Below are 15,786 nucleotides of genomic sequence, written 5' to 3'. Positions count from 1 at the left end.
GAGCTGTCTGGGATTTATGCTTTTCTGCAATAATTAACAGTTGCAAAACATTGCTACAACTAATTGAACTAGTTGAAAGCTACAATGCAAGAACTACATACGATTTTCTGGGAGCATTTTTTAACTTAAACCAAAGAGCAATTTTGACTTCTAAACTTATTGCATACAATCCATTTCTTTGCTTTCAACAAAAACCCTAGCATTTGAATAAACTACCAAAACCTCCAAGTAACAGATCCCCAAATGAAGTCCACTCCATCAGCTCCCAGAAAGCTCAATCATACAATTGTGTTGAAAGACTCACACAAATAAGCCTTAGAACCTTATTTGGCGTGACTGTTATATAATTTCCACTGAGCTCAACTGTCTTAGTTACAGCAAAATTTAAAGTCAATCTGGAAACCCAAGATAACTTGCACATTCAGAATGAAAACAGCCTTTTTCAATAAAATGATTTAACAAAACATTTTGCAGTTTGTATTTTAAGCAGTTAAGTCTGGTACTTGCAATAAGCACCACCTGCTTAAAATAAATGAGTGTCCAACACCAAATAAGATACTGCTCATTTCTTGAAACCCCTTTGTTTAAACTAGTTTTAAAATAAATGTTAAAAAACCTATTCAACATTAAATTACATTTAAGAAGATAAGGCAAGTTCTTCCAAGTTTTAACAAATCTGGCTTATATTGAGACTAATTTACAGTGGTATCATCAAGTCTGAGGGACAACAACCCATGAAGACACAACAGAATCAAGATGAGCAAGTGATTTGACAAAAGAAAAACCTTGTTTTCTATCAGTTCATGTTTAAAGGTATTTTCAAAAGAGTTGCATTCACCATGACTAAGAAAAATTAGCAAGCAGTCTTAGTAGCTGAGGCTTTTCATTTTAAAAATGTCACTGATGGCATGTCTAAGCCCATGTATTTGGGGTTTTTCTCAAGAAATAAAACTAAATAAAATTGGTGCCATTCTTGTTACCCAAAGTCTGAAAGACCTGTGCACTGAAGGTCTACTCAGCTACCAAACTACAATTCATATTGAAAGATTAAGTTATAGGGGAAAAAAAACATTTAAGAAACCTTGCTCAGACCAAGTTTCAAATGTCAGTATCTCTAAGCTTGTGCTTTGCTCTTTAATAACCAGTTACCTTAACTAAAAAGTTCCAAACAATATTCAACATAAGCACCACAAGTTTCTTCCACACATTAGCATTTAATACTAATGTGTCAATGAGTGTTTAAAATGAGTCTCAAAGCTAAGGGTCAATTACTTCCACTTCTAAATCATAAAAGACAACAGTAAGTACTTCCTCTCTTCACCGGCTTTGTTAATACAACAGGCCCTTCAAAAGGCTTGGTAGACAAAATCGATACTTGAATTTCTAAAAATTAAACTCATGTTAACAAGGTCAGTCTGTCATATCACCTTTGAGAAGAGTTGCAGATGTTAACACACATGAATGCCAAAGAAAGATTAATGTGGTTCACAAGGAATTACAAAGGTTTTTCCAAAAGAAACCCTAACATGAACAAAGCCTCCCATAACATGAACTATTCAGAAACATTTATGTTCTACTCAAAACACATTTGAATACTGTATTATATAGAAAATTTTGAAAAATGCAGCATGTAAATCACCTGGTTTCCTCTGTACAGAATAGAAAGGAAAATCAGATATTACACAACCATTCAGTTTGAGATACCCACTCATTTTTCAGATCTGTAGCTCTGAAACCATTGAGATTTCTTTTTAACAACAGCAGTTAGATAAATCTAAATCTAATCTACAATGGGCAACTCCAAAATTACTAATGAAGTGCTCACAATATAATACAACACTGAAACTAAATACTAACAGCCTTCTGTGTTTTGACTTGACATTTAGGGGAGGTACTCAAGGTTTTTTCAAACTAACCTGAATTTTTTTAACTACAGATTGAGGGATTAGTGGGAAGATAGGGTGATATGATTAAGGGGTTTGGACTACCTACTGGTTTAACAATTAGGTCAAACCAATTACCTCTAAAATCAAATTTTATATTTTTGAGACCCCATTCCCCCAGCATCTCCTGGTATTAACAAAACCTTAAAATTGGATGATTTAGCAGTTTAAGAGACCTCAATTGTGCGATATACATATAATACAGCAACAAAAATGCATGGCCAATAGAATGGTCAAGACATTAAATTGCTACATTAGCAAAAATGTTAACGAGTGGAAACAAGCATTTTACTATAAGCCAAAGTTCACTGGGGTTTTGTTAAAAGGCCAATACCATATTCTCTCCTCAACACTTAACGGTTTTAAGGCCAAAAAAGGTAACGAGGTTTAAAAGCATTTGCACTATTATAAGCAGGCTGAACATCTGATAATCACATCTGCTTCAGCAAGGCAAATTTAACTTGATTTACAAGTAAAACCTGGCTCGTGGAAGACAAAGCATTTCATGGTTGCTGCACCTCAAAAGCCAACTTGCTGCACCATATAGTGGTGTCAACTTGGATAAAAGCAGTGCAGCACAGCCAGCTTATTCAGCTAGTCTACTCCTCAGTCTAAAACATTGACAAGAAACTGTCTAATGTGAAACCTTTGAAACAAATCTGAACTACAGGCACAAAATAGAAAAAAAAACATACAAAAAGAACCCTATGTTTAGACACTACAGATTGTAAATTATAGACTCTGGAAAAAACTGCTTTCCTACAAAAAATAAAAGGACCTGCTCCTGATTTAATCTCCCATTTTTCCCTTAAATATAATGTATGGAGAAATACCCGTTTAAAACAAGGGCCTAAGCAGTTTGGCTGCTGCACTTCAATTACACAGTGGAGAAATGCAATTGCAGATCCAATTCATAATTTCCAACCTGCTTTCCCACAGTCCCCTAATTAAAAAAAAAACCTAAGGAGCTTTCCTGGAATGATAAAGCCTATGTGTCATAACAGGCTCTAATAAACATTCAAATTAAGGTCCCTATTAATGCATGCAAACCAAAAATGGAATGACAGCCGGCATGCTTACATACAATTCTGGGCAGAAAAAAAAGACAGGCTGGAGGTGGTGGGGAGGAATACTTCACTCATTTTAATATCACTGCAGGATAAATACAATAAAAGAAATAAAGAACTGAAAAGCTTCTGTTTTTTTATTTTTATTTTTTTAACTCCAGTCTGGTGACAAAGGCCTCGAGTGAAAAAGATTTGTAACTTAACACCACTCCCCCAGGTAGAGTCCCTCTATCACGCCACAAGGCGTCAGCACAACATTCAAAAAAGCCTACCTAGTTGAGACATGTACAGGCTTTGACACTGTTTTTATTAAAGTTGCCAATGACTGCCAACAAGTTGGCATTTTTTTACGGAGGTAATAACTGCGCATGGCCACCAGGTCTTACTTGGCTGCAAGTTAAGGCAGACTGGCATTAAGGAAAAAAATAAATCACTGAAGTTTGTTTTGTAGGGTATAAAAGTGTGGTTGTACCCAAGGCCTGCTCTTAAGTGCTAACTACCGATATCCAGAAATTCTCTCAAGATGCATCAGCTCTAGGGCATTAACATCTCCGCACCAACATAAGGTGGTACCAACACTTTGTATGTTGATAACAGTACAGCCTCCAGAGAGGGGGGGCGGGAAGTCATTCTGGGCATCCGTCATAAAACATCTTTGTATAATTCAAAATTCATACTTCACCTGAGGGGAAGAATGCACACCAAATACACTAAAAAAATCCTAATCAGATTACAAAATTGGATCCCATAATTTTAAACATTTAGGAATGTAAATGGTAAGACTGACACCTAGAAGGCAAAAAACGTAATTTTGTTTTAAAAAAAAAGAAAACAAAACCTCAGTGATCTGGCACAATGCCAATCAGCCTACAAGATAGTTGTAAAAGTCCAGCACGGTTTTGGAAAAAAAGAACTGAAAACAATTGAGGTTGTTTGTGAAGGCCATAGCTTTGGTGACAATTAGAACCAAAATTTAAGATTTGTGGTAGGTCTCAGCCTGAGCAGCCAGTCTCTTCCTATTTACTTGGTCATGGGCTTGATGGCAACAGCAGATTCTTCTCCCATAGCTGACAGCACTGAGATCTGGAGGAGGAAAAGAAAACAATTAACTTCCCAATCAACATTTGCCCTATAGTAGGAAGATGTCCATCCATTGCATTGAGCAATTTACCCCGGTGCTCTTCACCTTAAAAAAAGATCGACAGCTTTTGAAACCCTTAAATTCACAAGTCACAGAAAACCCAACAGTAACCCAGAAAGTGAATACTTAAACATGGGGGGCAGGAACAATCCAAGTCATTATTGCCTGCAAAAACACAAATAAAAGTAACTGGAGAATGAAGAAACTAGTATCCTGTTTTAGGATATCAGCTTTACAAACATCCAAAGAAATGTTAAGAGCAGTTTAGTCTACAAAAATTGTAACCAACCGCTATTCTTTAAATTACCGGTGGTATATACAAAATCTTAATGAAAGATTTAGGTTTTACAAGATCCAAGGTTCTCAACTACACACTTCCTGTGTGTGGCATGGCCAGAATCTTGTGAACGTGAAGCCAACTACCTAGCTAATATTACTCAGAAGTTCACTTTGCTGGGTTACTAAAAAATACAAGAAAGACATTTGCTAACCAAATGGTTAAACATTATAAAGCTTACATTTGGTGCTCTTAAATTTTATTCAGGGTTAGTCAGTTTAAACTTTAGTAACTCATTCAGGGCAAAGCAACGGCTAAATGGTTTAAGTTCAGTACTTCAGGTGGGCGTCATGCACCTGAAGAAGGCTTCACAACCAAAACGCGTTTTCTCTCTCCTCTTTTCAGCATGGAATAAACCCTTTACTTGTACTGTCGGTACTAAAGTTTGCAAAGCTACAATTCATTGTGTATATAAACAACTAGAAAGATGGAAATCGCTCTATACCATTCTACCTACAGAAAATGCACCTTGTTCATCTCTGTTCAAAAGTTATTCAGCTGTGGCACCTACCTCAGGGATGAGAAGACTCCCGCCTTCTCATACACAACAAGCGAAGATATTTTCTTAACATTATAAAGCCTTCAACGAGTGATCTCAGCATTAAGTCAACCGGTGAGATATTTCTTTCTAAATATGGCACTAACATTGCCATTTTTAAAATGTACAAGAGTACATCATGCAACTTTAATGAGGTCACTTAAACTACAGCACATTGACCCTGGGCTAAAACTACACCTTACCAGCATCTCTTCACCGGCTTCATATTTGCTTTCAATTTCTTTGCCCAGGTCACCCTCTGGCAGTCTGAGATCCTCACGGACTTCACCATTGTCCATCAGCAGGGAAAGGAAGCCATCTGTAATGCCAATCAGCTGTAAAGGAAAAGGAGATCTAAGAACACAGCACTTAAAATGCTCTCCCAGAGGTCTGATTTGCCAGAATTTGCCTCTTTACCCTGCTTATTTAGCAATTGAAAGAAAACAGTACACAATGTCTAAATCTTTGAAGTGAACATTCTCTCTACTGACAGCTCTTAGGAGTCAGCAGGTTGTGTTGTGAGCAGCAGAGCTGAGCCAGAAACGGACACAAAGACTAATTAAAAACACGGAAGCAAAGACATTAGTTTGCAAAAAAAAACCTAACCTCATCTCCTGCAGGACAAGTTGTACAATAGTACCTATAAATGTACAGAACCAAAATACCACAAAGGTGTAAAAGGGGATTAAAATGGAGTTAGGTTTTAAACTGAGGAAGCAACTCATTCAGGTACAAAACCAATCTAGAAAAAGTATTTTCCTCTCACTTTACACAGCTTTGAATCTTTTGATGTGCTACACGCTGCAGCACAAATCTTCATTGACCCTGGGCTTTTTCTGATCTATTAATCTTGCACAAAAACAGTTTCACTAAGGGGGATCCCTACAAATTTCGGATTTCTCATACATGGAAATGCATTTAAAACCCAATTTTGACAACCTGCCAATCAACAAGATTGAGAAAAGATGTCTATTCGCCTGCTTTTAATTTCCATTCTTCTTGCACAAAAATGATTCTAGCTAAATTACCAGCATAACTATAAAAACAACAACCAAATGCCACCATTTTAGGCACAGTGCTGAAACCCAGCCAAAGGTCATTGGTATACTTGGCAAAGGCTTATCTGTTACAGCACAAAAAATAACATTAGGTACTGCCAAGCTATTAACTAGATGCCATTTATTAGCCATGTAACAGGCTCACCTGAAAGTCATTTCTCTTGATGTTAGGGACATCCATGTTGTGGGTAGATGGACAGATATCTTCATATTTCTTGCCAGTAAATATGTCGATTCCAATCATGTGAACCTATATGAGAACAGCAATGATTAAGTTTTTCCATTAATCTACTATATTCACTGTTAGGAAAAGTAAAGGTTAATTTAAATGCAGTAACGTAGAAAGAAAATATTTTCGCTGCGAAGCATTCTTTAGGAGTCAGGATAAGAATTAACAGACAAACCATCTTTTGTACTGATGCAGCTTCATACTTGAACCATATCCGGCCAAGGTGGCACCCAATATTAATATTTAATATAAAAACCTATTACTACTTTCCATCAGCTCCCTCTAATTTGATCCAAGTCGCAAATGACAACAGAAGCACACAAAAAAAAACACCATGATGCAAAAATGGAGCAGACCTAGCTCGAAGAAATCTCTCCTTTAAAAAAAACAAACTCAAATTGCACGCATCACAAGAATTTGTACAATTACACAGGACAAGTTGCATAACTGCACAAAACCAAAATAACACAAAGGCGCAAGAGAGGATTAAACCGATTAAAGCTTTAGCGTCTGTAACTGTTACAGGTTGATGGGGCTGATTAGGAAAACACTGGAAGAGGAATAAAGACATGCCGATGGTCTCAACCCAGAAAGCAATTGGTTACACTGTGCCTGCTGCAGTTTCAAGGCACGCAGCAAGAGTATGACGGATTACCTTGGCATGGCCGTGCTTGCCAGTCTTGGAAGTTGACATTTCCACAATCTTGCAGGGACGTCCTTTCAGCACCACAAACCCGTTCTTGCGCAGAGCACTGCACTGCATGGGGATGGTGGAGGAAGCCCCAGCATCACCACTTGTGAAATCAATATCGGGATCGGCCATGGTGGTTTGATTCTAGGGGTACTGGAAAGAGACGCAAGCATCACCACATCAGAGATCACAACTGCTTGAAGATTAATTTCCTGCCACCCTCGGCAAATGTGTTGCCATCTACGTCTCAACGTTAAACGAGTTTAATTTACAAAATGCTTCAACCCTCTGTGCAAAATCCAAGGGGATGACTCTTACAATACATTGGTGAAGCCGCAATGAGCAACAAGTGTCTAAGCACATGACAAAATACTCAGCAATATTCAACAGCCTGCGTGGCTGCCTCGTTTTGTTAGATTGGAAACACGGAATACGCGCTAAACCGTATTCCATATGATACATCTGTATACCCTGAATAACATCGCAACCGCCTTGGCACGTCGTTATATGGATATTGTTACGTTCAAAGCATCAGCCTACGATTGGGCGGAACCAAAATAATTTAGAAGAAAAACACCGAAACTACGACAACGCAAATAAAAACAGGGACGCCAAACTAAGGAGGGCCGGGGTCAGAGGGAAAGCGCTGCTCGATGAGCCCAACCAACACGGGAGACCAAAGAGAGATCGGCGTCTGGGAAACTAACACCGGGGGCGGAAGGGGCGTTAAGGCCGGAGGAAGAAAACCATCCCGAAGTTTTCAAGAGCAGCAGACACGAGGTCGTGATTGAAAACTGCCCGACTCGGGCACCGCCGCCCCCCTGATCAATCTCCCGGCGCAACCCCACGCCCTGTCCACGTGTCTCTGTTTGGCCGTGCTTCGATCGGGAAGCGGAAACTGAAGTTTCACCCGCTAGCTGCTAACCTGCAGCATCATGGTATCCAGACCACACTCTCACGGGGAGGCCCACCGGCCGGCCTCGTCGCAGTCGCCCGTGAAAGTCTTGCCATCGGCAAAGACCCCGGACAAACCGAGCCATGCACCAGCCCAAAATAAAAATTTCTGACGGTACGCCCAAAGTCAGATTAATGGAAGCATGCAGCTAGGCCAAAAGCCACCCCGTAAGTCCGCTCCGATTTCAACTAGCCCGGTACAATCCTCGGAAAACGAGGAATATCCGCCACCGCACGGTCTACGGTTGTGAAACAAACTTTGATGGAAGTTTAAGCCGCGGTTGGTAGTGGAAAATGGCGCTGCATGCCTAGCCCCCTTCTCCTCGCCCTGTACCCCCGGTTTTTTAAACTGTAACACACGTAAGACCAGAAATCTCTCTCTCACACACACACAACACAAAAAAAAACTCCCCATGTAAAAGCAACAACGATTCTTCGCTTAACGCCGCGGGAAGAGCGAGCCAACACGGCACATTCGTGCAGCATGAAACATACGGGTCAGGCAGGGACCCCCCCACCGCTCCGAAACCACTCTTTCATTGACTCCCGGGCGCGACGGAGCAAGCGCCGTCTCGAAACGTCAACGCGGCTAACCCCGAACTTCAGCACCGAAGGACTTCCCGCAGCCCGACAACACGTTGAGAAGGCAGCCGAGCCTGTGCTGCCTTTTTTCGGCGTGAGCCCGTGTGCTTGAGGGCGAATGCGCGCCAGGGCCTCATGCCTCTCCTTTTCATCCGAGGCAGCCAGGAGAAATTAAACCGAATCCACACCCTACCGCCGTGCAGCCGCGCCGCTACCAAATACTCCACGTCCTACCCTCGCCGCCTCGCTCCAGGCTTGCCTAGGCTCGGCTAAGGGACTCTACTTCACCAAATCGCAGTCAAAAGGGGCTAAAAGTTTCTTTTAATTTTTACTGCGGAGAGGAGCGCATGCCATGCCAGCCCTTACCTTCCAACAAAAAGGGAACGTGACTGCGCAGGCGCGCCCAATTTTACTGCGGCAACCTCGCGGGGGGGCGGGATCAGCAAAGAATTTCCCAGACACCCCGCAGCTTCCGGTTTAAATGCCGCCTGTGACGTCAGGACAATACCCCTCCAGTCGGGAGGGGAGGGGGGAGGAGGCTGAGGGGCCTCGCTCTTGGTAGTGAGTTTATTTCAGTCACGTCAATCGTGTTTATAACGCACTGAGAGGAAAAAAGGATGATCTATTTTGAAGGGTTTATTTTTCTGAAAAGCTTTTGAACCTTTTTCTGGTTGTTGGACCACACTGAAAGAAGTCCATCTCAGGATGGACACCCAATTTAAACACAAAACCAAGCTGAATGTGATCATAATTGTATATACATGTGGCTAACAAATTATACACACAAATGCAGATCTTCGGGTTATTATAGCCGGATTTGACTAACTGTAAAAAAGCGTTATTTTTTCACAAGTTAAAAAATGTCTAATTTTACACATTTAGAGTGGCCGGATAGGATGTGAGAATGTTACACTTCGTGAGACGGCCCTGGACAGGCTGTGAGCAAGAATCGCCCAGACTGCTGTTTGACACAAACCCCCGTTCCGACCAAGAATTATATGCTACCATTAGAAATACTATTGTATTGTGTGTAGTTCAGCCCAGTTCACCTTTGTTACTATGAATTTGAACACCCTCTCTTTGACAGTGGAACAATATACGTTTTACTATATACAGCAGGGTGTTTTATTAAATGGAAACCAGCACGTACCGTACACCTGTATTCGTAGAAAAACAAAAGTGAGAAAATCGAATGAGAAAACAGGTAGGTCTGCAAAACAACTGTAAAACTGAAGAGTTTGAAACGACAATAAAACAGGATATTGACAACGGGTCACCGATTCCAAAGAACAAGAAAACAAAACCACGACATGATATGGAACAGGTTGCAAGTTGGATGAAGATGGAAAAATACCAAATTTTGTGGAAAATCCTCAGTGAGGCTTTTATTCATCCAGGCATATATAGAGGCAGCGCATGATGATATCTTCACTCATTAATAACATTTTAATCGATTTCATACAATTCGAGAAAAGTAATTTAAATTCGGAAACAGACACTTTGAGGCTTTGAGGTCAGGAGCAATCTTTACTGGAATTATTTATTAATGATTTAATACTTAGAAACAAGAAAAAGCAGCACCTTTTAGTGTTTCAATTGCCCGTGTATTCTGGTCTAATATTTATATTTTGCATTGTTGTCTTCACATACCAAAACCGAAGTCTATAAAGAAAAAGATAAGACTAAGAATATTACACAGAACCATTTGTGGAATATGCTTTAAAAAAATACAATAAACTACATATGTAAATTAGCCTTTTAGCTAACTCTTAACAGCGTAAGAGCTGCGCGCTGGTCAATAAACCATTATATGAGTGAAATCATATAATAAAGAAAGGTTATAGAGAGAGGAAGCCGTTCGGACTCATGTAACTCGTTCAGCTGCGCACTCCTTTTTAAAGCAATTGAATACTTTACATAGATGAAAAGGTTATTAATCTATGTACGTTTATATTATAAAATACACTTACCATGTTTATGTAAAATCTGATGAGCACTGAGGCACTTTGTTAACTCTTGTGCTCTTTTCCAACTACTGAGCCCTCAGGGAGCGTCGCAATAGTTGTCTATGAAGTGTTGTGCACATTCCACCTACCTCAGGGCAATACAAACTTTTCTGAGAGACAGGAGTATTACATTTCCATTGTATTGTTATTACTATAATCAAAACGTCTGCAAAGGCCATTTCGTTTATAAAGATGCGGTCTTTCCTAGGCCCTGCGTACAGGTCCGTTAATCAACAAAAGAAGTTGGGAAATAGGCAAACTCCTTAAGGAAATAATAAAACGATCGTTGTAATTATACGGCTTCTTATGTTCTCACCGTGTAAATCTGCACGAGATGAAAACAGGGAATTATCATATTTTTTTATGAAAGCAGTATGTTTTTTTAACAAGAGCGGCGCAGAATGCGTAATGGCTGATCATTATTTTTAAATCTTACTGCGTGACAAAATGCATTGCTTATGACATGGGTATGGCATGTTCACAAATTGCTAATGACCCGGCTTCTAACACCAGTTAACCTCATAAGCAGCAGCAAATTCTAGGACAGCATATTGACACTGTAAACAAGACTAATCACTCCGCTGCAGCTTTCGTGTACTTCTAGGTTGTCAGTAATGCGCAATGTGTCCAATAGATGGCACTGCACTCAAATCAATATTTGCACAATACCTAAATGTAGTAAGCTTTTAAATTCGCAGTCTTACTGATAAGGCTGTATCTTATCAATTCTCGTCATATCTCCAAGGTCATTAAAGAAAGAAAGTATTATAATATATTGAGCAAAAGAATGCTGACAATTTTCTGAAAAATATATATTTTATATCTATTAAGTTGTGAGTTGAAAGCTGAACCCGACGAATATGTACATTTAAATGACCTAGCTTACTTTGCATCAGCGTTTCTTGACAAACGCACATCACAGCAATTCCTTGTAATATTCACGCAGTACATAATCTCTCTATATACTGTAAAAAAATATTTCATCTTTATGCATACATGTCCTTAAATGGTGGGAAAAGTTACTTTTAAACATAATCTATTACAGTTCCAAGTGTCTAAGAGGTCACTTTTTAGAATGAATAAACTGGAGAAATTACCTTAGTAATGCATGACTTTATTTAGTGAGTATACATGCATTTCGGACATTACAATAACTGGTGCATTTTAAAATGATACTGTATTTCCATAACTTCTTAACTTTAAAAAGTTGTTGCTTGCGCAGATAACTTTTGAATTGTAATAGATTAGTTCCGGGCAGCACAGTGGTAAACTGACACCTTGCAGCGCTGGGGCCCTGGGTTCAAATCTGGGTCTCGGGTACTAAGTGTGTGGAGGTTTTGTGGGTTTCATCTAGGTGCTCTTGTGTCCTCTAAGAGTTCAAAAACATACTGGTAGATGAATTGTCCTCTGGGTGCACCCTGCCTTGTGCCCGTTGTGCGCTGGTATAGGCTCCAGCTCTCCCTTCATCCTGAATTGGAAGAAGTGGTTAGAAACATTTACAGCATGAATGGATAACTTCTACAAACTTTCTCCAACACTTCATAAACATGTAGCACATTTTGTATTGTAGTAAAATCATTATGATTTTAGTAAGATACTTCTATCAATACAATCGTATCGCCTTTCCTACAGATTTAATCAGTGATTCTGAGAATCATCTTAATTTCCCCCTTGATTCGTTGTCCAAGGTTGCAGAATTTACTTGCACCCCTAGAGGGCGGTGCGGAGGTGTTTTGGTGACTGTGAGCCAGACTATGTTAAAAAGGACCATACGGAAGCCATTTTAATAACAGACCCCTTGAATGTGTGAAAGATGCGTCATTCTCGTGTTCTCAGTTGAGCTGCCTTTATTTTCTCTACCTTGCTGTTGAAGAGAAGCAGGGTTTAGAATTTTATTAATTGACGTAGTTTTCAAGTCCAAAACATGAAAAACCTTAAACTGTTAAAAGAACAAGTATGTTATTTAAAAATGCGCAGCTAAGAATTTGGCAGAGATTGATTTAAAAGCATGCACCTGAAACGTCAAGTTCTGTGCTTGCATTCTCTTTTGGGATGTTTTGAGATGAAATTGAGGTTTTTCTGCCTCGTGGGGGGGATGTTTATAGCATCAACCGTTGCTAACTGCCTTTGTTTTCTGTTACTTTTTGTTTCTTGTTTCTGAAAAGCATGCAATATTCTTAATGTTACTGTTTTCCAGTCTGTAAAAAGTGAGAGGTTTGTTTTTGTTTCTTAACAGATTTAACACTTCTACAGTTGTAGACTTGCAGTGTCTCAATCTGACTGAATACTTTCTGATGAGGTTGCACTGTTCCTCAGTTTGATGTTTTTTTCACACACAGTTCTCTTCAGGTGATGAGGCAATCGCTGGCAAGTGTGGATTGTGCATGCCTTTCAGCTTTTCAGTTTCCGGTGAATCATCAGCTCACAGATTTGGAATTTAATAATATGGTACTGTATTCTAATTTGAGGGAGTCAGACACTTTAAAATGAAACATAAAGTTCAGTAAATACACTCCATTAACATAAAGTACAGTCTTGTCAGGCTTTTAGATACAAAATTAGAGTCCAGAGCTGAAAAATATGTTTACAAGTCATTTTCCAACCAGTTAAAAATTAACAGATACCAGTATAAAGTCCTCCTTTTTATTTGTCCAAACAGTTGGTTGCTGAAGTTCAAATTCTCCTCTGGCTACAAGTTGCTAGGTGCTGCAGAACTCCTACCTTCTGATATCAGTTTTTTAGAACTCTTAAAATATTAAGAGAATTCTGTTCTCAAAAATCCTATTACTGTTGACACAACTGAAAATATCGAAACCTGTCCTATGAATTAATTAAAATATATCCCAAGATTGTTCACAAAATACCACTGAAATACCTGATTGTAATTTTCTACTTAATTACATTTTCACTTGATTGTAATGTCCTATTTAATTCATTTTCACTTTACCTTTTTAGTTTGTTTTCAGTGTGTACTATAAATACTGCAAATACAGTATATTCATTATATTATCGTGTAATAATATCAAATGGAATTGTGTTTATTCTTCACTGATGCTCTTACTGAAGCTTCTAAACAAGCATACTGTACCTACTAAGGTCTGATTAACCTTAGGTTAATAATTTTAAGATAAACATCTACCCACTCTTCTGATATCCTAGTCTGAACAAAAACAGCCCTTAACAATACTGATGTTTATGCAACAATACATTAATTAAAGTGACTGGGAACAAGCAGCAGGAATTCAATAACTTTTTATTAATATAAACAGTATTTTTAAAACTGCAATTTCTAAATATGCAATGGCAATGTTTCTTAATCTCACAGTCCAATATGTTTTTTTAAGCATTCTTGACTAGATAGTTTTATGTGATTCCTTTTCATATTTTACAATAAACCCACAAAACACACTCTGATTGAGAACACATTGTATTAAGGTTAAATACAGTACATTATTAGTCTGGATCAACAGAAATGGTCAAAGCTACACCTTACAATAAGTAGTATTTAAAATTAAAATAAATAAGTTTGAGCAACTAAATGATCTTTTTTATGCTTGTTATTAATTCATATCCAAAATACAGAATTACAGAATAGCAAAAGCCCACATGTCTCACTGTTCTTCTGTGTCTGAAAGCTTTGACAGGTTTGCTTCCTTTGTGTAAAGATACTGTTTATGTCTGAGCTTTTAAGATCAAAAACATTTAGAAACTGGTTATATAACAATTCCCCTATGCCTTGGCGCCAGATGGAGGGGAAAATGGTCACTTTTCATCTGTTTCAGCATCTATGGGAACAAGATAAACGCATAACTAACAATCATAACTAAAGCCTCAAGGGTTGGTCCAAGGTTATGCAAATTATGAGAATTTCATCTAGGAATGTCAAGATTCTCACCTGACTGGGAAACAGTCAAACATTTTGACAGGTTTTCACAATCAGCCACGTCAGCCTCTGTGCCTTCCATTAGCTCGCAAGGTGTATGCCTATAATGTTTCAGAGCCTGATCAGTCAGCTCATGTCTGCCCCTTCTGAATGATAATTCTTTTCTTCCTCTTACATTGCATCATTAGAAAATTCTTGCGTGGGGAAAAAAAAGTCTTACTATACTCTGGGACAGTTTGTAATACCGAAACAGACTTGCTTGTAGAAATTTGAAGACATTGCCTCAAACACAGCAGATATTCCAGCTGAGCTACAGTACGCTTTCATTATTCTCAAGGCTGCGACAAAACAAGCTGGGAGTGTAGCTGAAGCTGTCCACTGGCTCCTCCATCTCTTTCTTGCTTTCTTCCCTGTCTTCCTGTGTGTGCAGGGCCTGCTAATGCTTTTGCTACACACTGTACACCGATCGATCAATCAATCAATCAATCAATCAATCACAAGCATCATCATCCTCATCATCGTCATCAACATCAATCTGGGACAGACTGGTGTTCCCTGCCTTGTGCCCGTTGCTTGCCAGGTTCGGCACCGGCTACCCCATGAACCTGAATTGGACTAAGATGCTAGAAAAGGGAAGGATGGATTGATTTCAATAAATGGTAAGGAGAATAACTGGTCCTTACTGTATGTGCATTACAGATGCTTAACTGGTATGTGTCTTTCTATATGTCTTTGTTATGCTGTATTTTCAGGATACATAAGTTATAAAAACATGCAATTAACGAACATTAGGGCTTGTGACAGCTGTGCTTGTATTTGCTTGTCACTGGCTGCTGCTGACTGAACATGAAACATTAATGCAAAGAAAGGAATTCCTGGAAAGGCACTTAGTCCTTGCAAGATATGGGTATATATCATTAAAGCTGAACAACCGAATGTGTCACAGTGTGCTTTTAGTTAGAATAGTGTAATGCGTGGTGTTTAAATCGTTTTACAGTACAAATTGAATTCCACTAACCTACACCGTTTGATTTGTTTACACAAAAAGCATTTGCTTAAAGTTAGGAAAAATGTAGGTATTTTGAAGGCACTGGAAATACTTTTATTTTGGTATAATAGACATGATAGTTTATGTGAATTTCATTAAATACTTCTTCATTATACATGTAATCAGTGAACAAAATGTGCTTCTTTGTCACTAAAGTGAAGATAATGATTATGCAAAGCCAGGCTGAGTAATGCAAAAACACACATTGAGACGAAAAACCATTCAGCTGCCTAAAAGTGTTACTGTTGTTGCTGCTGGCCACATTGAACACTGCTGTACAACGTCAGCATGTGTTCTATTGTATCAGAT

The 15,786-nt window shown here is 38.9% G+C and overlaps 1 protein-coding gene across 2 annotated transcripts; it reads right to left on the bottom strand.

The window, feature by feature from the left end:
- Nucleotides 1–3,137: 3,137 nt before the first annotated feature.
- LOC148676842 (eukaryotic translation initiation factor 5A-1) lies at nucleotides 3,138–10,532 on the bottom strand. Of its 2 annotated transcripts, none has more exons than XM_088614205.1 (5): nucleotides 10,511–10,532; nucleotides 6,969–7,157; nucleotides 6,230–6,334; nucleotides 5,230–5,361; nucleotides 3,138–4,093 (listed from the first exon to the last, which is right to left on the bottom strand). In XM_088614205.1, exons 2-5 carry the CDS (start codon nucleotides 7,134–7,136, stop codon nucleotides 4,031–4,033), a joined length of 468 nt encoding a protein of 155 aa, XP_088470331.1. In that variant the 5' UTR covers nucleotides 7,137–7,157; nucleotides 10,511–10,532; the 3' UTR covers nucleotides 3,138–4,030. The 2 variants fall into 2 exon arrangements, with proteins under 2 accessions (XP_088470331.1, XP_088470341.1); XM_088614215.1 differs by lacking the exon at nucleotides 10,511–10,532 and adding an exon at nucleotides 8,907–8,928.
- Between the last annotated feature and the right edge of the window lie 5,254 nt (nucleotides 10,533–15,786).

This window comes from Lepisosteus platostomus, chromosome 2, assembly GCF_059453375.1.
Source record: "Lepisosteus platostomus isolate fLepPlt1 chromosome 2, fLepPlt1.hap1, whole genome shotgun sequence".
NCBI lineage: Eukaryota > Metazoa > Chordata > Actinopteri > Semionotiformes > Lepisosteidae > Lepisosteus > Lepisosteus platostomus.
Note: the sequence above shows the minus strand (reverse complement) of the source record. Positions and strands in the feature narration are given on the sequence as shown.

Bases quoted from the DNA above. Each gene is read 5' to 3' on its own strand.
- LOC148676842 (XM_088614205.1), bottom strand. From the start codon at position 7,136: ATGGCCGATCCCGATATTGATTTCACAAGTGGTGATGCTGGGGCTTCC. The intron at 6,335-6,968 runs GTAATCCGTCAT...GTTCTCATATAG, and splicing joins GCAAGCACGGCCATGCCAAG to GTTCACATGATTGGAATCGA. The intron at 5,362-6,229 runs GTGAGCCTGTTA...TTTCCTTTACAG, and splicing joins TCAAGAGAAATGACTTTCAG to CTGATTGGCATTACAGATGG.